General features: G+C 39.4%; 1 protein-coding gene across 3 annotated transcripts in view; it reads left to right on the top strand.

The window, feature by feature from the left end:
- LOC124411590 (zinc finger protein 583-like) overlaps positions 1 to 26712 on the top strand; it is a 48974-nt gene that overhangs the window by 19600 nt on the left and 2662 nt on the right. Inside the window, exons 3-7 of one of the 3 annotated variants that reach the window (XM_046890803.1) lie at positions 1265 to 1532; positions 8295 to 8492; positions 13217 to 13384; positions 20592 to 20784; positions 21708 to 21941. In XM_046890803.1, coding sequence (XP_046746759.1) covers positions 1265 to 1532; positions 8295 to 8492; positions 13217 to 13384; positions 20592 to 20784; positions 21708 to 21941 — 1061 coding nt within the window. The remainder of the gene's footprint in view (positions 1 to 1264; positions 1533 to 8294; positions 8493 to 13216; positions 13385 to 20591; positions 20785 to 21707; positions 21942 to 26712) is intronic. The other 2 variants (XM_046890804.1, XM_046890805.1) reach the window with 2 other exon arrangements.

Below are 26712 nucleotides of genomic sequence, written 5' to 3' on the forward strand. Positions count from 1 at the left end.
AATCGTCGTATAAAAAACTAAAAGTGAACTTGGGAAATTTTCAATGAAATAATAATCTCGAATATAATGGTATATTACACAGCAAGAAGGCAAATTCGGTCTTGTGACGCCGAGCGCAAGATTGCAATATGAGTCGTAGACGAGCGCGAGCCGAAAACGAATATTGCGAATACGTGAGGCGTAGAAAGATTGTGTCTCCATGGTGCGCATGATATTTTTTTATACAAGGAACGCATGGTACGCTTGTTTTCATGTAATTGAAGTGAAGTCGGAGCGTCGAAGAATATCAGATTTTTCTGCGATTGCGCATGTGCGGACTACAAAAGAGACCACTCTTAGTTCCTACGACTTGAAAATGCTCTTTATTGCACTGCGCACATGCGCAGACGTGACTCACTCTTACTGTCGCTAAAAGAGTCACTCTACGTATCGAAAACTAGAATGAAAAAACGCGTGAAACATGCTTGCATTGTATAAAATATTTTATGTCGGAAAGAGAAAATCACTCATGAATATTTTGGTCAGAAATTTGCGTGCACACTCGTTTCACTAATTACTGCAGAAAACTATCAATCGTTTGAAACTTATGATATCTAATTGCTTTATACCGAATTTATCAAATCGACGGAGTAGGTGCACATACCTTTTCCCTACCACGCGTCGACACTATAGTTATGGAAATAAAACACGACATTAAGAATAAAACAAAAATCTGACTTCGACTTCATGTTGCTATTTGAGGCGGACAGTCCCCCCCCCCCCCCCCTCCGATCATTAGTGAATTTTTTTGATCAACACTGGTTCATAGAACATTCTCGGACATGCAAAATATTTGGGAATGAATGTATTTTTCCTAAACGTGCGTTCAGCCTCGCCAAGGGTCAACACCGACTAATTACGCTCCCATTTCAAAAATATTTACGATACGATTATAATACTTTGAGGAGTTGTTCCTCAAATAGTATAATATCGAATTAGGCAAAAAAAATCGATTTTTTGAAAGTGAGAAATTGTACTAGTCACTTAAGTAGAGTCACGTTAACGTAGATAATAAACTAGTGTAAGTATCCTTTGTGATAGACCTTCGAATTTTAGTAAACAGGAGTCACTTTTTAGATCAGACTACATTTCATCTAATTCAAATGATACCTTCCAATATAGAGTTAGGACAGGATTCTTGCAATTCGCATTTTTTCTTTAAAAGTTTTTAATGCAAATTCACAAGTATTGAATGTGAACAGTGATGGTTATTTTCTTCTTGAAGGTACTGAATCTGACGTGGAAATGATAGAAGCTCGAGCAGCAGAGCCATCGAAGCCGGGTCGAAAGAGGGGTGAGGGCTTGGACAGGTATCCCTGGTTATGCACAGACTGCAACGATAAGTTGCCTAGTCTTGAAACGCTCGAGAGACACCATGAAATTGTTCATAACCAACAGGCGAAATTCATGTGCGTACAATGCTGCAATGTGTACGACAAGTATTACGGATTCCTTACGCATGTCAAGAGGCACAAAAACAAATCCAAATTCAGGTAAATATTTCGACAGTTCAGGATTGTTAAATAAAAATCATTTTGCTATTGTTCCATCATTGGTTTGAACATTAAGTATAGTTTGTACTGTAACGTTCGCGGCTTTGGAGGTGCAGAACGCACTTCGAAAACAGTGCCGGTGAGTGTCCTTGTGCAATTAAGAATTTATTTATTAATTAGAATTGATATCGAAAGTTCCGAGCTCCGAACTGAATAAATGGGCGGAATTTGTTAGTATCAGTAGTAGTCCCTGATTTGCAGATGCGGGTATTGCTACCGTTCCTGCTTCCCTATTTAAACCTTCACTATGCAGACGCGGGCGGTCAACCGTTGCTGCAGTTTTACAGACGCGGTTTGTGAAGTTGTTTCTGCATCTCTAAATTTTGTTTCTATAGCTGCAGACGTGGACAGTTAGCGGCTGTTGCTCAACAGAGACAATAGAGTCTCCCTGCACTAAACAACAGTAATCAGTTACATGTGTGTGAAGTTAGCATATCATTTCTCAGTATATAAAAATTAGATGAAGTTCTATTTGCATCCAACTGAGTTCTTTAGTTCCTTATAGTTTTCAACAATAGTTCTGGTCATTAAATACGTAAAAACAAAAATTGAGAATATGATATGCTAACTTCGCATACCATATCACTATTTCGACACTTATTTCTGTTGGATTTTTTAGTATTCGGTGAGGTCTATACTTCTATAAAAACTAAGAGTTTTGTCAGAAAAACAATGAAAACTTTTTTTTTTATTCAACAAAAATATTTCTAATAAACGATCATAATATGCTGAAGATTCTACGGGTGTTCTAAGCTTTGATAATTATTAACATTCAAAAATGACATTCAAACCGGTCAGTGGCCGGTAATGAGGCCCATCTCGGTTCTCAGCTCAGCCCTGTTCAGTCTGATGAGCGTGGCTGCTAGTACATGCGATGGCCCTTGGAATAGGGCCCTCGTGTGAGCCATGCCTGGTGTTCTGTCCCAGAGATCCGCGAAGCGGGCCTCCGTCCATTGCTTAGATAGGTATTTTGCATGCACTGGGGATAGGCCGGGGAGGCATCCCTCGTCGCTCGCTCGACGTGAAGCTCCCTCTCTGGCTAGGCTCTGTGTTAGCTCGTTGCCTTGGATGTCACTGTGTCCTGGCACCCATACAAGGTTCACGCGGTTATCCTTTGACAACCGTGATAAAAACAGTGATGCAGTCCCAGGTCAGCACTGACCTTACGACATATGCTTCCAGGTGCTGAGTGCCGTCCGACTGTCGCTGCAGATATATACGTGTTTTCCTTTGTAGCCCTTGTTCAGGATGTGGTGGCATAGGCCAGCAGAGCATATATTTCAGTTTGTAGCACCGAGACCGTGGGTCCCAGCGCGAGCGACTTGCTCGTCCTTGGTCCTTGGCACCAGAAGCCGGTTCCGGTGTCCGTCTCGGTTTGGGACCCGTCTGTGTTTCACACGAGTCCTTTTGATGAGAGTAAGTCGTCTGGGTTATTAGCCCAGGTCTCTCTGGGGGTGGGGGACATTACCCTGAAGGTGTAGTTGAAATGGAATTTACTAGGGCAGCGCTCCGCGGTGCTCCCTCCCGGTTTAGTATCACGGTGTGCCCCAAACCGTTGCGTTTCCAGAGCCCTAGGTGCCACAGGCGTAGGGGTCGGGGTGGTCTGAAGGGCCCCCGTGATACCCTAGTATCGCCATCCTGTAGATACGGTAGTATGCCTTTCGGGATGCAGCCTTGCTCATTGCGGGCCACCATACGAGTGAGGCATAGGTGATTTGAGGTAGTATGATGGCTGTGAATATCCATCGGACTATCCTTGGTTGTAATCCTGAGGTTTGTCCCACCATTCTTTTGCAAGCCCAGTAAGTGGCCGTAGCCTTCTGTGCCTGGTGGTCGATACGGGACCTCCATGTGAGTTTTGGGTCTAGGGCGACTTCTAGGTAGCGCACGCCGGTAGATAGGGTTAGTCTCGATCCGTAGATCTCGACGTTTCTCATCCCGAGATTACGCTTCCTAGTGAAGAGTATCATCTCGGTCTTGCTAGGATTGATCCTCAGTCCCTGAGATGTGCACCAGTTCTGTACAAAGTCTAGTGCCTTCTGCATCTTGCTGAAATAGATGGAAGGTGGTTGCCTGCGACGATCAAGGCCACGTCGTCGGCGTAGCCCACCGCTGTCACTTTCATCTTGTCGAGCCCCGTAAGTAGCCCGTCCACGACTAGGGTCCACAGCAGGGGAGAGAGAACGCCCCTCTGCGAGCAGACCCTGCCGACTTGGGTTCAAATCTCGGTACCTCCAAACCTGGCGGTGACAGTCCTAGCCTGTAACATCTGCCTGATCCAGTCGACTAGCATAGCGCTCATGCCGAACTTTGTGGCAGACTCACAAATTGCATCGAAGAAGGTGTTGTCGAACGCCCCTTCAATGTCCATGAACACGCTGAGCGCTGCTTTCTTTCGGTGGAGTGGCCCTTCTACCTCCCTTACCAGGTGGTGGAGTGCCGTCTCTGTTGACCCACCAGCTTGTTAGGCATGCTGTGTCCTCGAAAGGGGGTTCGTAGCTAGAGCTTCATCCCTTATGAATCTGTCCACTAATCGTTCCAGTGTCTTCGACAGGAACGATGCTAGGCTGATCGGTTTCCATGATTTGGCGCGGTCGTAGCAGCTCTTTCCCGTTTTTGGGATAAATACTACCCTGACCTCTCTCCCGGTCATGGGTATGTAGCGTAGCACTAGACACACTGAAGATTCTGTTTATTTTAGTGACTAGGGCCTCGCCACCTTTCTGTCGAAGGGCTGAAAAAATCCCATCCGTCGCTGGGCTTCTAAATCTATCAAATGTGTCGATGGCCCACCTGATCCTAGCTGTCGTTACAATCTCACTTGCTGATTTCCAGTCCCGTGTGCTGCGTCCGGTCGGACCTGCCTGACGAGGCGGTCCCCAAACCATGGGCCCGGACTCCGGGAAGTGGACCTCTAATATATGGGTCAGTATGTCTGACTCCCAGGCCCCTGCCAGTATGGCAGCCCAGTCTGATTGGCGGGCCTGACGAGAATACTCTGCGGAGCTTGGCCACTAAAGGTAGGGCCTCAGTCTCGCTGCAGAACCCTTTCCAGGCCTTCGTTTTTGATCTTTTGATCAGTTTCTGGCACTCTTTCTGGACAGTCTTATAGGCTGCCCAGTTCGTGTCCTTATTTGTCTTAAGGGCCCGGTTTAGGAGCTTGCGAGAGGTCGACTTGAGTTTGCCCAGCTCTCCGTTCCACCTGGGGACCTTGGACCTGTTTATCTTGGGCTTTGCGGGGCACGCTGCCTCAAAGGCTTGGATTATGGAGAAAAGCAGGTGTGTTACCTCGTTCTCCGTCGCGCTAGCACTGCTCAGGTGGCTGCAGGGTCCCTGGAACCTTCTGTCAAGCTCCTATTTGTATGGGGGGCAGTCTGTGGCCCTGGGATTCCTGCTCATTCCTGTCGGTTCCAATTCGCCTTCCGCCGCGAGGGAGAACGTGATGCGCCTGTGGTCTAAAAGTGTGTCTTCTTCGTACACCCGCCAGTCGCTGATGAAATTTAGAAACCTGGGGCTGCAGAGAGTGAGGTCGATTACTTCTTGTCTATGCGAGGCGATGAAGGTTGGTCTCGAGCCCTTGTTAAGAATCTCCAGCTCGGCTGATGATAGGTACTCCAGCAGAGCTGTGCCCCTCTTGTTAGTATTTGAGCTGTCTCAGATTGTGTGGTGCGAATTTGCATCACAGCCCACTACAAGGTGCAACCCCTTGTCGGTACAGTGCCTGAACACCTTTTTGAGTTATTCCTTGGGGGGCGCAGTTGTGAGGGAGGTAGGCGGAGCGGCCGACTAGGTCGATCGTTCTACCCTTCTCCCGTTTCAGCTTGATCGAGGCTGCTGCCAGGTCTCTGCTACAGAACTGGCTGAGCCTTACTGCCTGATGTCTGCTGTTGATGAAGACCGCTGCCCTCGGGCCGGGTCCAGCCGCGCCTTCCTCGTACACCAACACGCCGATCTTCCTATCTACTCCTGAAACAAGTCCTTGATTAATCCATCGTTCTTGAATGACTGATATGTCTGTTAGCTCACTTAAAAAGTTGAGCGTCTTTTTACTTTTTCAAAATTTTGAAAAAAATTTTACAGATTGATTACCACCCACAGGAATCGGCCAAAATTTCACAGTTGCACTGAATGCATCAAACTATCCGAAATGATGCCACTCGGCGGTGATGAAAGACACATTTTGAGCCCGGTCCCATGAGATTTGATGGTGAAATGACGAAATGGCAGCTAATCTGGTTTTCGATTACGAAGAACACCGAAATCTCATTTTGGCGACATTTGTTACCGATATTACGCGCTTGCCGATAATGCATGCATGTAATATCGGTAAAAAATTACCGACATGCGTGAAAGGTCGATAACAAATGTCGCCAAAATGAGATTTTGGTGTTCTTCATAATCGAAAACCAGATTAGCTGCCATTTCGTCATTTCACCATCAAATCGCATGGGACTGCGCTCAAAATGTGTGTTTCGTCACCGCCGAGTGGTATCATACGGGGGGTTTCGATCCATTCAGTGCAACTGTGAAAATTTGGCCAATATCTGTGGGTGGTAACCAATCTGTATATTTTTTTGGCAAATTTCGAAAAATTAAAAAGTCGCTTCACTTTTCATCAAAATAAAGCATTAACTACCCAAATTTCACTCTGATCGCTTGAGCGATATAGGAGTTTTGCATCCCCGCGTTTTCGAGGTGTACAACGCGTCTTTATAAGCACCTTAACATCATTAAGGCAAAATCGAAGAACGTGACGCACTACAGATCATGGTGTCTGAATATTCGATCATCTTACATTGGCCGAACCAATAGCAATAAGTTTGTTACTCAACCGTTGCTGCTAACTCATTCTACCGAGGAATCACTCCCTACACCATTGTATTCCAAGCCCTATAAGTAGTAGTGCTTGAGCCTGGTTGAACTCCAGTAGAGTGGAAAGAATGCATTCACTTACTACTACACGTCGCCTTACAAATAATCACTTGGTCTACTATAGGATTTACTCACTCGCTATCTTTTTTATTATGAATCTGGATCAGAGAGTAATTATACAACTTATCGACAGCTAAAAACCACATTCAATTTTTACTCAGAAAGGGGTCCTATGCTGAGACTGAAAGTTTGTGAATCTCTATCTATTGCAATTATTTCTGCCTTTCATGTTAGCACTGTCTGAAGTAAAAAAAACTCATCCTGAGATTGGAAATGGAACCTGAAACACAAAAGTGATCCAGTGGCACAAGTTGCTAACCAAGAATTTTATAATGGTTCCTGCGGCAAGGGGATTATTTGCAAATATCCATGTTACAGTGTGATGTTTGGAGCACTATGATGAAGACATTGTACCGGATTTAGGTTTGAGTCTATTGTTCCTAAATAACAAGTACTAGGAGATTATTTGAGAAAGTATTTTCATGAACTTTGTTGACAATTATATATTCATTAGTTCTAAAGGAACAAGGGACACAATCTTGAATCTGATGAGTCAATATCTTTATATCGAGTCATTCATATTGATGAGGCAATGTCATCATATTACTGTGAATTACTTCATATTACAATATACTTCATATCACATAGTTATCCTTGAAGCCAATTGTGACTTGAAGGCGCATTTTGAAGATTTTGATTTTGTGTTACAGGATACGATCTACGTTCCACAGTTTTACTCTTCGGATTAGATTTTCTTTGTTTTGAACTACACTAACATGAAATTCAGAAATCATTTTAATAAATCAAATAATACTAAATTTTCGATTTTAGTATTAGGCTCCCTTTATTTATTAGTTCAAACATATTACAAAATTTGTAAAATGAAATTTGATAATTATTGGAAAATATTCAATGGTCGTAACAATAATTTATTGATCGGGACGAATACATTGACTTTAAACTATTATTTTGTAATAGTACGTAAATTTTTTCCAACCAAATTCGAGGAAAAAAAGATTTGGAGTTGTGTTACAGATAATAAGATTTTCAAATTTCTTGAACGATCGGCTCAAAGTCTTTCATTTTCAAGAGTCATAAAATTGAATATTACCTCCTGAAATTACAAGATAGCGAGAAAATTATTTAGAAGACACAATTCACGCGATTTGAAATTGAAGCAAACCCTAAAACTTACAATTTCTTTTGCCAACCTACAAAAGTGGTGATGATCTTTGTAGGTGTGATGAATTGAATCGGAGGAGCAAGTATCAGTGAATAGCAGAGATGCAGTTACTCTGGCTGTATTTCCTGTGGATATAAAACAATTTTATTGTTATTCCTAATTCATGAAATAATAAAAATGATTGAATAAACTGTTCCCACCTACCTGCTTCTGTTCTTCCTAATACCTGACATATAGAGATTTCAGATTTCTTATTTTAATGGAATAAAGCGAATTTTCAAAGAGCAATAGCATTAACTTTTGACATTTTTCAGTCTACACGAACAGCTGATAAAACTAGCGCATGCGCAGTTGATTTTATAGTTTCAAGAGATTGTCCCGGTATCGGCAGTTATCTCTCTCTCAATTAAAAAATTCCAGAATTCTGTCTTCTATTCTACTAAAAATCTACAGCCTTATAAATTTTTTTCTTACAGAAAAAAAATATATTTCCTGAAATGTATTGTTCGAATCACCTCTTACCGAAACCATTGCTAATTCAAATTGTTATGCTTATATTTTGAATAATAATAATAATATCTTTCCAGCTGTGAGGATTGTGGAAAATCGTTCGTTCATAAAAAAGTATTAGAATCACACAAGGCAATTCATAGCGAAGAGCGGCCCCATATTTGTCAAACATGTGGCAAAGCATTCAGGCAGCAAAGCGCTCTCTACATTCACAGTCGTTGTCACCTGCCGGACACAATGAAAAATCGATATCAATGTGACCAGTGCGACAAAAGGTAAGAAGTTGTTTATTTTGATTGGGATCCTGATGAGGGAGATCGGGGCAAACTGAGGCAGGTAAGAATAAGAACAATTCTCCTTTTTTGCATTCTTTCAAAGTTCCTCAATTCGCTGCAAAGGGAAAAAAATTAAAGTTAAAGATTTTCATCAATCATAAGTAAACAAAAATAGAAAAATGTCATTCGAACAACCATTTTTATACCCTTCTCTCAAGTGCCCCACTTTGCCCTGGTCTCCCCCATATATGAATGAGAATCAATTTTCTCTTATGAGTGATGACCGCGAGGTTATTTACTTGCTGAAACCGCAAACTACTCTTAATTACATCACTCAGAAATGGCCCACAATCGTTTGAGTTTGGTTATAATCACTGAGAAATCGCTGGAAGTCAGTCTGAAACCGTTTAGATTTTCTTGAAATTTAATTTTCCATCTGAAAAGTGCTAAAAGGTAAACAACCAACAATCAAGGTGCAGTAGAATTCCATAAATTGTGTTGCGTACTTCATTCCAAGAGTCTTGCAATGACTCAACTTCTCAAAGTGCTCAGCGCATAGGATGAGGAAAATTTTAAGAGTCAACTTCACGTTTACACTCTGCTCTACCGAGAGGGTATCGAGTCACAGATTAGGTGATAATCAATCGTAGGAATGAAATAATTTTACTAGATTTTATGCGATTTCAACTGAATTTAAATGGTTTCAATTACGACGATATCCAGTGATATAGAGTAATCCTCACTATGAGATTTCAAACAATTTTTAGTGATTTCAGGCGATTTCGCCCAATTTTCGGTCGAAATCCAAGTCCATGCACCTTCTGTTTTCAAGAACCATTCGCGATTTCAATTGCTTTTCTACCGGTTTTTCGAGAATCGCTTCATATCACTGTAAGGTGGTTTTCGATTTTACAAGAAGCGACCAGTCCTTCGGGTTAAATATTTATTTTGTAACGAATTTAATAAATTAAAGTGTAAGGTTAAAATTATAAAATATACTGTCTCAAATTAATAATGAAATAAAATAAACATATGAAAAGAAATGGATGTATGTATAAATAAAAATACAAATAAATATAAATAAAAGTATAAATAAATATAAATAAAAGTATAAAGAAGTATAAATAAAAATATAAATAAGTATAAATAAAAAGACAGCAATACAAAATTAATAATAAATAATTAAAAAGAACGATAAAATTCTGAATAAAAATCCCGTTTTGGTGATCACTTATCTTTTTTGATTTGATCTGGGCGTTATTGTTTGGCGATCGTCGTATAGTCGGTCCTTAATCCTTTGTTTAAAAATATATGTATATATATATAGCCCAACAGGGTCGTCGGATGGAATAAATAACGTAAATAATTATTAAAATCACATCAAAATGAATGTAAAGAAATTTGCTTGGCCAAGCCTACATATATTGTCTTGCTTCTGTCACGTTTGCGGACCGACTGTCCGATAGCGCAAATCCCAACGCCTCGCCAGTGCCGCACATATACACCTCCAAACAGCGTCGTGTAAATACATACAGGTTCTTACAATCTGCTAATAAACGGTTTAGAGGAGTGAAAACGGCCCACCAAGGTGGACTCCCAACGGGATGATTTCTTGATACGCTTGATGGATTTCAATGAAACCAATGTTGAAATGGTTTGAATTTTAAGCTTTTCAGCGTTGGTATCGTTCAAATTCATCAGGCGCATCCAGAAATCAAGATTCAACGCTGATATGTTTTGAATTTAAAGCATTTGAGCGTTGATTTCGTTCAAATCCATCAAGTGCATCAAGATATCACCCTGTTGAAACTCCGTCTTTGGAGGTTGTTTTCAACCTTCTAAACCGTTTATTAGCAGATAAAGAAATATATATACGTGTCTCTTAGTTTTCGATGTACTACAACATATATGAACTAGATCAAAATCGGAGGGGTTGACGTACCCATGGTTGCCTGTTAACGCAAAATAAATAACAAAAAAAACGAAATTTTTCTATTCCTCCTAGTAATTTAGTATCCCTCTAAAAAACACCTTTGGTGCAAAAAACTTTCGCCAAGTACAATAAAAATCTATTCTCATCCTTCATCAAAAAAGATTCATATCACATACTACTGCCAAGTACATATCTGTTAATTCACGATAAAAACATGTTTGAAACTTGACCCTTTGCTTCTACATCTCTCTGAAATCACGTTACCACCACACTGGGGCACTCAGAGACTGACCCTAAACTTATCTAACTACAAATGATGGTTAAGAAGAGGTAAAAAACAAAATGATTCATACATTGTTGAAAAAACAGATAAAAAATTAAATTAGTAAGTGGTACTTGACGGGCCTCTTTCGAGGCATATGCATGCATGAACCAATAATGATAGAATTTGATTCATTTCTCAAGGTATTTTTCACAAAAGGCCCGCCAAATACTACTTACTGATTTAATTTTTTCTTTCTGAATTTTCATTATCGTATGAGTTACTTTATTATTCATTCATATTGAATCATCACTTGTGGTTGAATAAGTTCAGGGTTAGTCTGACAGTGTTAGTGTGGCAGCAGTGTAAATCCAGAGAGATGTGGAAGGTAAAGATCAGGTTTCAATCATGGTTTTAACGTAAATTAACAGACATGTACTTGGCAGTAGTATGTGATTTGAATCTTTTTCAATAAAGGATGAGAATAGATTTTTAACGTACACTTGACGAAAGGTTTTTGCACCGGAGGTGCTTTTTTGGGGGATATCGCTACTTTTTATACAAAGGGTCCAACCGAATAAGAATGGTGAATCTGCCCCCACCTACTTTTGTGTACCAATTTTTTCGAAAGTTCTCAACCTGAAAAAAAAAATTATGCCAAACTACAGTCTCCTACGTCGATTCCGAGGGGTCTTGGTGCTGAAAAAACGTGTTTTTTCGATTTTTGCAGTTTTTAAATACCAAGCGACGAACGAAAAATTCTAAAAAATTCTCAAACATGAAAAACATCTTGACGTTTATGGATATTTTAAATCATCGAATCTTTCTTTAAAAAATTCATTTTGGCGTGTACCAACTTTTCTGCTATTATAAAAAAATACTGACATCATTTTACTCTTCTTTCCCTGCAAATTCCAAACAGAAAAGTTCCAAAATTCGACCCGCGCCACATTGAAAAAAAAAATAAAATAAAAAATTTACATTTTCCGTTGTAACACCATACATAAATCGTTCTTTGGGTTTAAGGTGCTTATAAAGACACGTTGTACACCTCGAAAACGCGGGGATGCAAAACTCCTATACCGCTCAAGCGATCAGAGTGAAACTTGGGCAGTTAATGCGGTATTTTGGCAAAAAGTGGAGCATCTTTTTACTTTTTCAGAATTATGAAAAAAAATTTACAGATTGGTTACCACTCACAGAAATTGGCCGAATTTTCACAGTTGCACTGAATGGATCGACCTAGCCGGTATGATGCCACTCGGCGGTGATGAAACACACATTTTGAGCCCAGTCCCATAAGATTTGATGGTGAAATGACGAAATGGCAGCTGATCTGGTTTTCGATTACGAAGAACACCGAAATCTCATTTTGGCGACATTTGTTACCGATATGACGCGCATGCCGGTAATGCATGCGTGTAATGTCGCTAAAAAATTATCGACATGCGTGAAAGGTCGGTAACAAATTGCGCCAAAATGAGATTTCGGTGTTCTTCGTAATCGAAAACCAGATCAGCTGCCATTTCGTCATTTCACCATCAAACCTCATGGGACTGGGCTCAAAATGTGTGTTTCATCATCGCCGAGTGGCATCATATTGGAGAGTTCGATGCATTCGGTGCAACTGTAAAAATTTGACTAATTTCTGTGGGTGATAACCAATCTATAAATTTTTTTTTCGAAGTTTGAAAAATTAAAAGACGCTCCACTTTTTGCCAAAATAACGCATCAACTGCCCAAGTTTCACTCTGATCTCTTGAGTGGTATAGGAGTTTTGCATCCCCGCGTTCGAGATGTACAACGCGTCTTTATAAGTACCTTAACAGTAAATGAGCGGTACGGTCATTTTCAGTCGGCCATTTCTCGGAAACGGCCGAGAGTCGCCTTCTCTATGGCACACCTTAGACTACTATTGTGAAGTACTTTATTACATCAAAACGACTTTGAAATCGGTGATTTCAAGTTCGCACCCGCCCCTTTTAAGAATGAATATTCCAACAATCAGGATTAGTTATTCCGAAATGATTTAATTGAGAGCATAGAGTAACGGTGCAGAAAATGAATCAAATCAGAACAGCATTCGAGTAAAACAAAGCTTAATATCATGAATTTTATTACAAACGGATTAAAAACAAAAAACAGGACTCCGAAGAATCCGTTCGATGATAATCTACTCTATATTTTAACTATTCAATCAATTCAATATTGAATATTCTAAATTTGTAAAATTGAGCTATTTACATTTATTAATTTTTTAATAATTATCTCAAAATTTTTTAACAATAGTAAGATCAGCGCAATGAAGTTGTTAAAATTAAAGCGGTTCGCCTTGTCTATCAAATAGAAAGATGAGATTTATTACATAAATTCGAAATTAAAAACTATTCTGTGACATTCTACATATTTTTTATAGGTTCATTTCATAAGTGCATAACAATTTTCGTGAATGTGTTATCATATTTAAAAATTTCAATTGTATGTAATAGTTTTCGGCTTTTACTATCTTAATCATCATTCTTGTTTCAGATTTTCTACAAAACCAAACTTAGTTACCCACAAACGTATTCATTCCGGTGTGAGAAATTTTACCTGTGACCAATGTGGTAAAAGTTTTATACAAAAGGGCAATCTAGAAGCTCACTTTCTGACACACTCGGCTGATAAACCGTACACGTGTTCACAGTGTCCCAAAGCGTAAGTCTGATTAATAGATTTATCAAATAATTACCATGTAGCGAATTTTGAATTAAGAATACCTGGTAAAAATTCCATTACAATCCGATAAGAGATAAAATGCATGCGCTTAATTCGTGTTTTTTCGTGGTATTTGTGGATAAGACCTTATGAAAATCACTGTTCACCATTTGCGACATCGAACACACAAAAATTCTATTTGCACTTACTGCGCATGCCTTGCTCAATAGGTTCAGTAAGCAGATTACCTGTAATTAGATGTATATACATTCACGGTCAGTGATTTTGGAAGGGCTCATTTTTTTGGACAAGTTGGACAAGTTTCCAATGCAGATTCAGCCCTTAGCGGCCGGCCGACGGTGGGCTGAATCCGCATTGCCGATGTAACCGACGTGTCCAAAAAATTTGCTCTCTCAGAATCACTAACAACATGTGTACTGAGGAGAAACGATGAAACTTGGCAGTCTGTGTGACTGAACGAACATACGTAAAATAATTGAACTCTATTGGTTGGCATAATCATATACTGCGGCAATATTATTCTCCGCACGGCAGGGTAGCAAAATTATTGGAAATAGGGAATGACATGTCAAAATATCCCGCGTCAAGCAGTGAAATGAAATTGTCTTGTTATAATGACTTGTTGCAGTCATCAGTCATTAGTCAGTTAACAATCAAAGTTTTTCATACCGTATTAGATTATTATAATAAATATTTGAGATCTGCGTAATAATGATAATAACAACGGCGACAACGACTTCTTTCAATTACTTCTAAATTCGCCATTCCTTTCGGGTATGTCCCCATATGAAACTAGCTTGTGCGGGCTGAGATAGGGATGGATTAGTAACCATCATTATACGTCTGCAGCCGTCTTAAGATGTTGAATAAAAACACCCGCATTCATACAAAGGACAAGGAATACGGCAGAAAACCTTGCCCAAGTGTAGCCGAACCGAGAGGGTATCCTTTCTACAAGTTCGTTTCCATAAGTGCCAATACTTAATAGTTCGTTTCTACAACTTGTCATCCTGCAATTTCGTTTTGTTGGATTGTTGGGTTTTTTATAGCATATTAAGCCGGCCTGATGTGGCCACTTTCTGACACGGCAGCCACGTACTTATTAGATTATTTGAAAGAATTTCGTTTATTGTAAAGAAAAAGAGTGGGTAGTTTCGAAGCAACGACGGACAGCTGATGCACTGATCATCGTAGTTCTGATGTCACTTCAGCTGAGTGCACAGAGACCTTTTTCGTTTTTCTCTTACTCTCACAAAATCTTTTCACCTGTCTAGTCACGCCGCGATCTCTGTAAAACTTTGTTGAATACTAGTTACCTTTCCAAATAAAACTACAATAATTTTTCTCAACCTAATATTCATCTGCCCTCGTCTCTCATTAACCTTTCATCGGATAGATATTTGTTTACCAGTTTTATTAAGAAAATAAAAGAAATGTGCAATTGTATTTTATCTCAATTATTAATAATTTTCTTGAAAATATTGAGAAATATTTTAGCGGGCGTTTTCATTTTTTTATGCTGCCATAAAGGCATAAGCAAAAAAAAATTTTTTTCAAATGCCGGCTGCTTAGCATAACGAATGTTTTTAATTTTTTTGAATTTTTCACCCGCTGGTCTGAAAACAGTCACTTAAGACCCGCTTAATGGGTAAAATAACGTGAAAATCGTGCATGCATTACAAAAACTACAATTACATTATATTATAATAATTACATTATTTTCGGAGTATCCAGATTTCCTCAATCACTATAATTGTTTGAGGTTATGTAAATTGACATTTGGATAGCCAAACAGTCTACGAATTTCATCCGCTCGCTGATCTCACATTTTGCGCGCACTCGAGTTAGCGGATCCCTACCATTGATCCGTAAATTACTTAAGCTATCGCTAACCTAAATTAGAAATGTATGTTCGGTCACCTTGCCCTGGGGGTAACAGATACCATGACCGGCTGTCTACCTATCGCAGGTGGATAGACTATCTCTCATTTGTACAGAGTTTGAAGCTCTCACCTTGGCTTGCGCTGCAAACTCCGCACTCGTTTGCGGCAATCGCATACTTTCCACCCTAGAAACCAAAGGTATAATTATATATTTCTTCACTTTGCGGTGCGTCTAGATAGGGAATAAAGTAGTACTTTCAAGTCCTACGGACTACAAATATACTTGCAATCCCTCGTCGAACTCCTAGTGCTCAGAGGTGAATCGCGTAATTTATGTTTATAAGTGTTTAAAAACTAAGTTCTTACGTACGCACGTAAGTTCATTTCCTCTCTTCACGTTTGTTTGTCAACTTGTTGGCTTCTCTAGAATTGACATAGTTGAAATATGAAATTTTCGGAAGTAGTTTTTCGAATTCAACTAATTTACAATAAAATATTAACCATGGTGGTTTATATTGAAATTTACTGTCCTTTTTAATTATGACATCAGATTGGATTCAAAATCGGATCTACGTTAATTTAGGAAATGGATGAATTAAAGTACATACCTATCACACTAACCGTGGTAGGTACCTAGCAGCTGGCACTTCGTTGGGTCGGTCGGCTGGTTTTCGCGAAAACGCACTAAAACTGCTGCGCTATACTCGCACATGGTATACTCGCCGCACTAACTCGATAGCCTGACAGCATACAAAGCAAATGAAAGTATAAAATTTTATATTTATTTGCTCCAAAGGTGTGTCTATCCATTTTGGGCATAACGATCGACGTGCACCGAATTCCGAATTCTTCATTTCATCCCGGATTATAAAATTTTGGTGTTAATTTCTTATTTTTGCAAAAAAGATATGTACTTGGCAGTAAGGATTTTGATTTCTATATTTTTTTTGTGAGGATATTGTTGCTGGTACTTATTTGAATGTACACTGTTATTTTATTAGTTTCTAAGTTGGAAAGTGAATTTTCGTTAATTAGTCTTTGATGTATTTGGTGCAAGGTTTTTGCACCAGAGGTGCATTTGGGCGATCGCACTACTTTTTGTAGACATTGATAAGTAGAACAGCAAGGAGAGCTGTGGATACAAATCCGCACATTACCAGCACAGCTGGCACAAAGCCCGGACATGAACCTCTTTCTAGAACGCATAAAATTATCTAGATTCGTGTTACTTTTCACCTTCATCGGTAAAAAATCCTGTGCTCTACCTTGACCAGTATCATATGTTGCCATCGTTTTTATAATCATGGTACAAAATTTGCGTTGCTTTTTATCTTCATTAGGCAAAAATCCCGCGCTTTACACTTACCATAGTGTTAACACGTATCGAGCAAGATCGAGGCATTACCGAGCACGGGTGCAACGCACTTACATGCGGAATTCGGCAAGAGTCAGCGTCAAAAAGGTTTTTTCACCGTGAGCCAGCATCGAGAAGATTCTTTCGTCCCTCTCATGATCAGCGAGGGGAGTAAGACGTTGGCAAGATTGCAACAACAAATTCTCCAAATTTGGGAGTAGGAATACAACGCCGGTTCTGCGCACAGATTCCTGTTATCGGCACTTATCGACATCTTCCTTAGATTCAAACCTTTCTCCGTGATAACGTCACAGTCCGCTGTACGGACCGAAGATTAAAATTGCACTATCTATTTATCGACCGAAGGTTCAACATTACCGACAGTTTTATCAGCTGAAGATCAAAATCGTGCTGACTCACCGGCAATTTTATCGACTGAAGGTCAAAATCACGTGGCTTGACCATAAGTTTCGCTATCATCCCCCCTACCGACAGTTGCGGTGTAGCGGAGACTAAAACCCTTCTGTTCCTCGTGCGATCAGCCCACGCATCTCAAAAATTTTCTGGTTAACCTTGAGCGGTTACCGGTGTGTATTAAACACTCTACATTTCAAAATTAAGAGTTCTAAGTATTGTTTATTACCAACCCGGATGCGGGTGTGTTATCAACCGCACCACATTCTTTTTCCACGATATTAACCACGTGACATTCTTCTCTCGTGATCAAAAACCGTTTGTGAGATGCAAAACCAGTGTGATATCAACCACCGTGATAATACACAATTAATAGTTTTGAGATTTATTTTTTACTATCCCGGATGCCAGCGTATCCCAACCCACATTTTATTCCCGCCGTCGTGATATCCAACCATGTGACATTCTTAATTTTATGATTAGTACTGAGAACTCTTTGCCAACTCAGATGTAACGATCGACAGATTAAACACAGTTTAAGGTAGGTTTTTCGAATCAAGCTGCTTAAAAATTCTTATTTTTAGAACTAAGGTAAAGGTGTGAAATAAATTCATGAATATTAAAAAAAAAAACGGTTTTTTCAGATAAATTTTTGAGGCTACAGCCGAAATTACTTTATAAAGTTAATACAATAATTTTATTTTTATTCAACAGTATCGTAATCAGGATGATATTGTCACCAAGAATGCGGGATCGTTCTTGTAAATGCTTCTGCGCAGTAGCATAAATCGCTCACTATTGCCATCCGTACAACATGGTGATTCAGTAACCAATTTTGAAGTAACACGACATTTTGAGCTGCACAGTTTGCGTTGGGTATTATGTGCTCGTCACATCGTACACGCACAGTCAAATTTTCTTGCATGGTTCAAAGCGATGGACAGCCCAAGTCCAGCAAATCGATGATTTGATCTTTGGGGACAATTTTAAACAGCCAATCTCGTTTTTGTTCCTCTTGCACGTCCACCCTGCGAGCCTTGCACAGCTCGTATTTAATTGCCCATTCCACTTTCTCGAACGGTATATTTCCACAGCTCCAAGGTTAACCGTAACAATTGCTTTGCAAGCAAAATTCGGAGAACTCGTAATTGCAAGTCTCCCAACGTCTTACTCCCTTCGCTGATCATCGAAGGGATAGAAGAACCTTCTCGATGTTGACTCATGATGGAAGAACCTTCTAGAAGCTGACTCTTGCCAAACTTTGCGTGTATGTAGGTTCGCGTCTGCGCTCGGTTATGCCTCGATCTTGCTCAATACGTTTTGGTACTGTGGTAAAGGTGGAGTTCGTAATTTTTTACTGATGAAGGTAAAAAGAAACTCGAATCTGTATCATTTTATCTGATAATTACAAAAACGACGGTAAGGTAAAGCGCCATGCGGAGGAATTCTTTCCGATAATTGATAAAGTCAGCTTCAGTGGGGAATTTATATCCAGAACGCGCCTTGTTATTCCATTTTGATAACTTCGACATGCAGAGAATTGTTTTAGAACCGACTATAGTATAGAACCGACATAATCCACCCGACTATGTTTGATACACTACTATGTATCTTGCTACATGTACTCGAAGTTTCGATCGATCGAGTTTATTTGCAGTGATTCAAGCTACCCAAGTTTTCTCAATTATCTAAAAATATATTTCATGAAATCTTGATGTTGACACCGAATAGAGTTTTCGATCCAAGTTTATCGATCGAAACCGCCGAGATGAAACTCGTTTCTGAATCAGGCACTATGAAATAAGAACTTTGCTCGATAAATGTCACGTGGCACAAAACTTGACCGTCGGAGACCCCACGACATAAACTGACAGGTAATTTTCCATTTTCTGAAATTTTACTTCGAAGTACCAAAAACTTAATTACATCGAAATCAAGACATGTGAATATTCGGTCTTGCATTGATATTGTTATAATCTGAGAAAATGTGATGCAATGTCATGTACTTCGTACAGAATCGAAGTCGCATTTTATTTTGGACCGAAAATAGTTAGCCGGAAGTGGATAGACGTACACGAATAGCACTATATCTAATCGCCGCATCCCCATAACTTTCTGAAGCAAATACAAATATGTAAAAGTTATATCTACCACATCATATATGTGAAAAATGTAGATGCTCATTGAGAATAATAAATAAATAATTTCGGTGTACTCTTCTAGGTATAAAGAAGTGTATACAAAACACAACAAATAAAGCAGACTGCGATTGACGTTCATTGTGACTTTGTAATGCACTCCCGAAAACTTGTCATGAAATAAATTTAAAAAACTTCTATGAACTTTACATATATTTAAAAGAAAACGAGTAATCGACCAAATTTTTTAACTTCAGATCAACATGATATACTAACATATATCAATGATATAAAACATGCCCTACCTTGCGGCTTTACTCCACGTGTTTCAACTCCGGCGAAACTTTCATTTTTACACAAAAAATCCGCCACCGTATTTACACCAATTTTTGTAAAGTTGTAAGATTGCCTTTTGGAAACCAACGTCGGTCATAATTTCGGAAAAACACTAATTATACAAAGAAGAAATTGGATCGCGTGTGAATACATGGATGCGTCTGTGTGTCGAGCCTTGGCTTATGGGTCTCTTTTCATCACGAGTAGTTGCAGCCAGTTGCTCCTACCGAGAGCATGCAATTGGTCACTTTTTTAGACGTATTTTGATTTGCTTTGAGACCAATTGCTGACAACCCAGTTGGATGATTAAAAATTATGACTCGAGCGACTTTCTGTGTCACTTTTACTGATAGAAAAAGCGTACACCACGGCTCAAATATAGCAAGGCAGACAAACCCGTTTATCACTTGGTATTCTATATCTATATACGTCAAGAGTATATCACATACAAGGTGACCCAGTACGCGCGGACCACCGAGCACTGACGAATTCTTTGCAAAAAAATAAGACTAAAATTACTCCTGACAATTTTTTTTTCAAAGCAATGGTTTTTGAGTTAGAGCCGTTTGAAGTTCACCAATCACGGCGCAGAGGGGACCGAGCGCACGAGCCAAGTGCGAGGTTAGTGTAGCTGAGCCCGATGCACGGTACTATCTAGTCTGAAGGAGAGGACGAAAATTCCTAATTCAACTGACGATTTCGAAGAAGTTGGAAATATTACATTTGGTATATTTCGGCTCTCGGAGAAACGTGATAATATTTCCGCCATGTAGGCCAAAGGCTTATCTTCGCGGTAAAGAGACTGCGTCTTGCACGTGAATTTTTCTTCTGATATACTTGGCATGAAACACCTTCATGTCTCTTAACCATTCATGCAGGAATATATTTTTCGGCGCTATTCTTGCATAAAACAGAAGAGGTTTCAAATTTTTTGCTCATCATTGCATGTAGAATAGTGCCGAGTGCAACATTTCACATGAGTGATTCGAAGGCTTTGATAATAGTCGTTGAAAAATGACTATTACATCCTATTAACAATGAAAAATTTTATCCCAATGCAGGTTTAAGACCCCTCTGCAATTGAAGAAACACGAAACTGTACACACTGGAGCAAAACCTCATCAGTGTGCGGTTTGCGGTCGAACATTCAGAGAAAAAGGAACACTAAGAGAACATCACAGAATTCACACAGGTGCAATGCCGTTCACCTGCGAATTTTGCGGAAAATGTTTTCGGTTTAAAGGAATATTGACTGTAAGTTGGAGATTCTCAACAACACAAGAATCAAGATTTCACTTTTCACATACGTTAATACTTGATTGAACTATACACACTCTTAGTCAAGTTCACATTCAACTATAAATAATTTCTGTAATGTTACAAAAACTTAACTAAAAATACATTATATTGTAATTTTAACAGAAATTATTGGATACCCAAGAGTCACCCACTTGAGTTTCATAATATTTATTTTGATTCAGCTACTGCGATTTTTATCGTACCAAGTGATTTCCATCGATTTCCAATAATTTCTCAGCGTTTGACATGATTTTCAGATTGGCTCATATGGTAGAAATCAGTAGAAATTATTTTAAATCATCCTTGATGGCTTGAAACAATTAGGCTCTTAGAGCCATTTAGAGGTTTTATTTAGAGTTTTAACATCAGTAACGCCAACGCCATTTCAGCAAGCGATTTCCACTAGTCTCGACGGTTTTAGGTATCTAAATAGATTGTCTGGGATTTTAAGGAACATTGAGGTCATTTGATTTCTTGATAGTATCACTGAGTTTTTGAATTGTTATGTTCACAATTTGCTCGAGTGGTTAGCCCTTCGCGTAAAACTTATTCTTCGTATTATCACTCTCAAAATTCTATGAATTAAGAATTTGAAAAATAGGCACTCATGCTGTGAGAAATTGAAATGATTTAACAGAGCTGTTAGCGATACAGATGGTAATTCGGTCGGTTGTACGTGGCTACCAGTTTTTGTGCAAAAACTGAAAAAAGTCGTACTGGTCATTTTTCGAACTCATAGATAAATAAAAATCATTCAAAAAAGTTACTGAAAATGGTTTCAACAGCTCACTGGCAGCCCTATTATAAACAATGTTGCATAATCTTCTTAACTTGAAAATTGTGGGTGATTCGGTATGAATTAACATAGGTTTTTGCAGACCCACAGGCGGCAACACACAGGTGAACGTCCATACAGTTGCCTAGAGTGTCAACACCATTTTACAAACTGGCCAAATTACAATAAGCACATGAAACGAAGGCATGGTATAAATACGTCACACACGAAGCATCTTCAACAACCACAGCAGCAAATTGACCATCAACAGCACCAGAATAATCCACAGGAAGATGCCATTACTATAGTGCGACATGAAACACCAACTTCTATGCAGGTAATGAATAACATAACTAAATAAAAGGGAATATCGGAAAAACAAGGCGTTTACTTTTTGAAATACTCATGCTATGTGTGGATCATTCTATATCATATTTATAATTGAAAAATGAAATGACCGCAAATATTTTTTTTCATGTATTGAATATAGAAATAATTGATAGATATATTTTGATTCCAACATCACAAGCAAAATTTCGCGGTTATAAATTCTTGAAGCTTCATGGTCGGAACAATCAAACTTTCTTATAGTTTCTGTTACGTCCGGTCTTACGCTACACATCCTCCCGATCTTCTCCGACTACTTCTTGCCTCTACCTGCTGACTCTTCCACATTTCTCGTAGGGACATTATAGTCCCCATCCTGTCCACCTATTTACATTCAGTCTTACGCTACTCGATATCGCTCTGACTTCGCTAATTCATTTCCCCACTATTCTGGATTTCCACACCTTTCGACTGCTATTTCCATTGTCCATCATGCAACTGTTATATCACTGCTCGTCTAATCAACTTCTATTTCTGAGTTCAACCAACTGGACTTCTAATTTCAAATTGCAATTCAATCCATTCCAAAATCCACTTTATCTACACATTTTTACACTCCTCATCAGTTCAATAAGACATTTACGCATTCAAATACACCTTTTCCATCTTTAGTCTAGTCATTTTAGGCTTTCTGTTCAAAATAAATCGGAGCTTCAATTTTTTTCTTTTGATCGCTTCACTATGACGTTCTGAAAAACATATTAAAAATCGAGAACGAGATCACGTTCGAGTAAATAAATATTCAAGGTCAAAGGTTATCAAGTTCGGTTTTCTGCGAATATCTCGCTTCCTATGGTAATGACCGGAGTCGCTCAGGTGTTAGCACTCGAGTCTACGGAGCAGGAGGACTCGGGTTCAAGTCCCCGGCCTGTCAATGAGGCTCTGAGCGGCAACTCTCAAAAATTGTAAGATGGATCACGCCGTTCAAACGCTGAGTTTTGCTGGTCGGTGATTTGGAATCGGGTCCGGCTACACCTGGGCAAGGTTTTCTGCAGTTTTCCTTGTCCGTAGTGCGAATGCGGGTGTTTCTATTGAACATCTTAAATTGTCTGCAGACGCATCTAGAGGGTACACCTCTCCTATGCCCCACACAAGCCAAAAATGACTTATGGGGACATACCCTATAGGGTATGGCAGCCGACGGTAAAAACTAAACTAAACTATGGCTCGGGGACCAATCAAGGTGCTTATGAAAACTAACCCTAAGAAAACTTCGCGCCAAACAAATCCGTTGCCGCACCACTTTTGACGTATTTTTACGAATATCTCGATCCCCATAGCTCGGAGACAAATTGAGGTGGTTATCAAGAAGAAATATTATGAAATTTCCCACCAAAAAAGTATCATTTAAGTTTTACGTACCAACGAATTGTTCAGCGGGAAACCTACTTTGCTGTAACATACGTAGTATCCGTTTTTGCACCACTTTCGACGTATTTTTGCGAATATTTCATTTCCTATGGCTCGGAGACTAATTGAGGATCAGATCGAACTTAAAAATTGTGAAATTTCACACCGAAAGATTCTGTCCATTTTTCACGTACAGTCGACTATCTACGGGATATAGAGCGACGAATGTCCATAGAACGTGCGTACTGTCCATTTCCGCACCACCTTCGAGATAGGTAGACCTAATCTATAATAAGTAGGAAGGCCACTGTGACGAACGAAGAAATGCCCAGTTCTTGAGAATATTTTTCACAGGGATGAGTAATTAATAAAGGAATCGGATTATTGATATTTTATTGAGTGTATAATAAACTTATTTCATCTAAATTTTAATTAAAAAATATTTAAAATTAATTAGGGATATGGCTCTTGACTTAAGGGCTAATAAAAAAAATTTCACTCCATCGTGGCATTGATATCTCGGTGAAGGGTTATCTGAAAATAAGAAAACCAATTTAAATAATATCTAAAGAAATGTAGCATACCGTTCTACGTAGCTTTTATTATTATTATTATCATTATACAAGTGTTTGTTGTTATTATTATACAAGTTATTGTACAAGGGATTTTCGTATATTTTCAAGCTCTTGTAATTAAAAAATAGTATACAATTAGTCATAATAAATTGAGGAAGAAATCCTATGTGACTATTGCCGCTCAAATTACGTAATAACAAGTCAAATATTTAGATTTTAGTAAAGAAAAGTAAAATTCACTTACTGCCAGGAAACACAAACAGCATCTTTAGAGTGGGTTCGTGTGTCACCCCAGCTTTTTTTTAACTGCCCTGCTCAATGGCCAGCAAGCAACTGATGCCACTGCCGACTGGACCTCACGGCCAGATAATGGAACTGAATTATGGTCGCGGTACCCAGCCGATAATGTGAATTTTTAGCTTAGGAGCGCAGATTGAAAGTCGGGTGCGGTCGTTTACGATCCCGTACATATTTTCTAGGGTTAAAATGTTTATTGTGGTCCATAGAATATTTCGTTAAAATTTTTGAGTGGGCAGTTAACTACTTAGCACACACTCAAGCGCAACCGCGCCGTAAATGCCAAAAATCGTGAAATGGCGTCGTAAAGTAATTCAATGTTTTTCGTATCTCAGGTGGATATTTACTTTTGAAATCATGTGTTCTAAGTATTTTTCAGGTCAAGGATTCCGATTATGCCTATAAAAACTTGTTTTTTCCTTGCATTCGTACAGTTTTGAACGCTCTCAGTTTATGAGGATTTTCCTTCACTCTGATTTTTTGTTTATTTTCTTGGTGTAGCTGGTTTCTTCTTATTTGCATATTCTTCTACAAGATCTTGTACCAATTTCAACTTCAAGTCACTATTACTCAATTTTTTCGAACTAATCAAGCGGTTATAAATAATGTATGAATTGAAAATTACCATCTTCATCAAATCAGAAACCACATTCTGCTAACATTTCAAATATTTCCTTGAAAGTTCATATGGCTTTATGACTTGATCACATTTATCTGCACCACCCATACATTGATTATATATATCAAATATTTTGGGTTTGAACATTTTTTCACCTGTGACGTCATCAGTTTTCTTCGTCTCAACAAAATGTTATCCACCTACTGTACTTAAAACCGTAACCATTTTTATCGTTCTACATCAGAAATAATAGGTTTTCCGAATTGAAAGAAATCATACCGTTCTTTGGATATTTTTTTCAATTTTGCATCCGTCAAACTTCGTTAATATTTTCCATTCACCATTTATAGATATTTTCCATAATACTATCATAATTTGATACAAATAGGCAAATAATGATGGAGAGCACTACAAATTATCGATGAAAAGTGTTTTTCCTTGATCACTTAAATCGGCCAATAACTTCGTAACAACTTTTCCTGATACTCCAACAAGTTTATTCTCATACTAGGGATTTTTGCCTACACATATTTTGCGACGCGGATCCTTAATGTAACTTGGCCACGTGGAGAAGTGACCGACAACTTACCGTGTTTACAACGCAATTGGCACCCGCAATAATAGGCATGATAGCTGAAACAAACTCTACGAAAGATATCACAAGATTTTGTTGGCGTCTGAGGTGGTCAACACGTCAGGAAATCTTTACATTTGCTAAGTCTCGGATAGTATGCTCAGTAGCTCAGTACCGCAGAGAGGAAAGGAGTAATTTTAGAGAGAGAGAGAGACACTCGATAACGACACGCCATTCAACAAAATGAAACGCTAGATCGCAATTTTGTCCACCGTGCAGCTCTATGACAGTGCCAAAGTGATTGGGGTGATGATCCCTCGTCGATAATCGATTCTTGGCGATTTCCACCGTCAGTTGTTGGCGGGGTAAGCGGGAATCGCGTCCACCTAGGATTCCTGCGATGCGGGGATCTTTGTTGGATCCCCCTCCGCAGCCTCGAAATCCTTCTCGCAAAACCGTCGCTATTCCACCACTCCGAAATCTCCTCGAAATCGTCATTATTTTTCAAATAATCCGCTAATCGATTCCGCAAAATCTCTATTTTTTGTTCCGCCTAGGGTTCTGGGAGCTTATTGTAACGGGCGTTAAAAATTAAATGGCATTAAAATGTCACGTTACAGGACACATACGGAAATTGATTCAGCGAAAGCTAATTTTTTTCTCTAGTCGATTACGTTGGCTATAGAGAGTTTCAGTCCGTACTCGCCGCTTACTTGACAAACTAATAATTTTGCGGAAAATCTCGCAGAATAAAAATTCTTTGTAACTAGACTGTTTTTTTCTCAATAATTTGAATGCTACAATTTTCGATATTTATGATATTTCACTTTTTTTTTAATACTTTAGTCATGTGCGTTGGAAATAATACTTAAATAATTTAAAAAACATTATTTTGATGAATTTTGCGGTACAATGGACAAGAGGGAGATTGGAAGTAGAACGTGCTCCCTCTCCCTCTCCCTCTCCCTCTCCCTCTCCCTCTCCCTCTCCCTCTCCCTCTCCCTCTCCCTCTCCCTCTCCCTCTCCCTCTCCCTCTCCCTCTCCCTCTCCCTCTCCCTCTCCCTCTCCCTCTCCCTCTCCCTCTCCCTCTCCCTCTCCCTCTCCCTCTCCCTCTCCCTCTCCCTCTCCCTCTCCCTCTCCCTCTCCCTCTCCCTCTCCCTCTCCCTCTCCCTCTCCCTCTCCCTCTCCCTCTCCCTCTCCCTCTCCCTCTCCCTCTCCCTCTCCCTCTCCCTCTCCCTCTCCCTCTCCCTCTCCCTCTCCCTCTCCCTCTCCCTCTCCCTCTCCCTCTCCCTCTCCCTCTCCCTCT

This window comes from Diprion similis, chromosome 10 (genome assembly GCF_021155765.1).
Source record: "Diprion similis isolate iyDipSimi1 chromosome 10, iyDipSimi1.1, whole genome shotgun sequence".
Classification (NCBI taxonomy): Eukaryota; Metazoa; Arthropoda; class Insecta; order Hymenoptera; family Diprionidae; genus Diprion; species Diprion similis.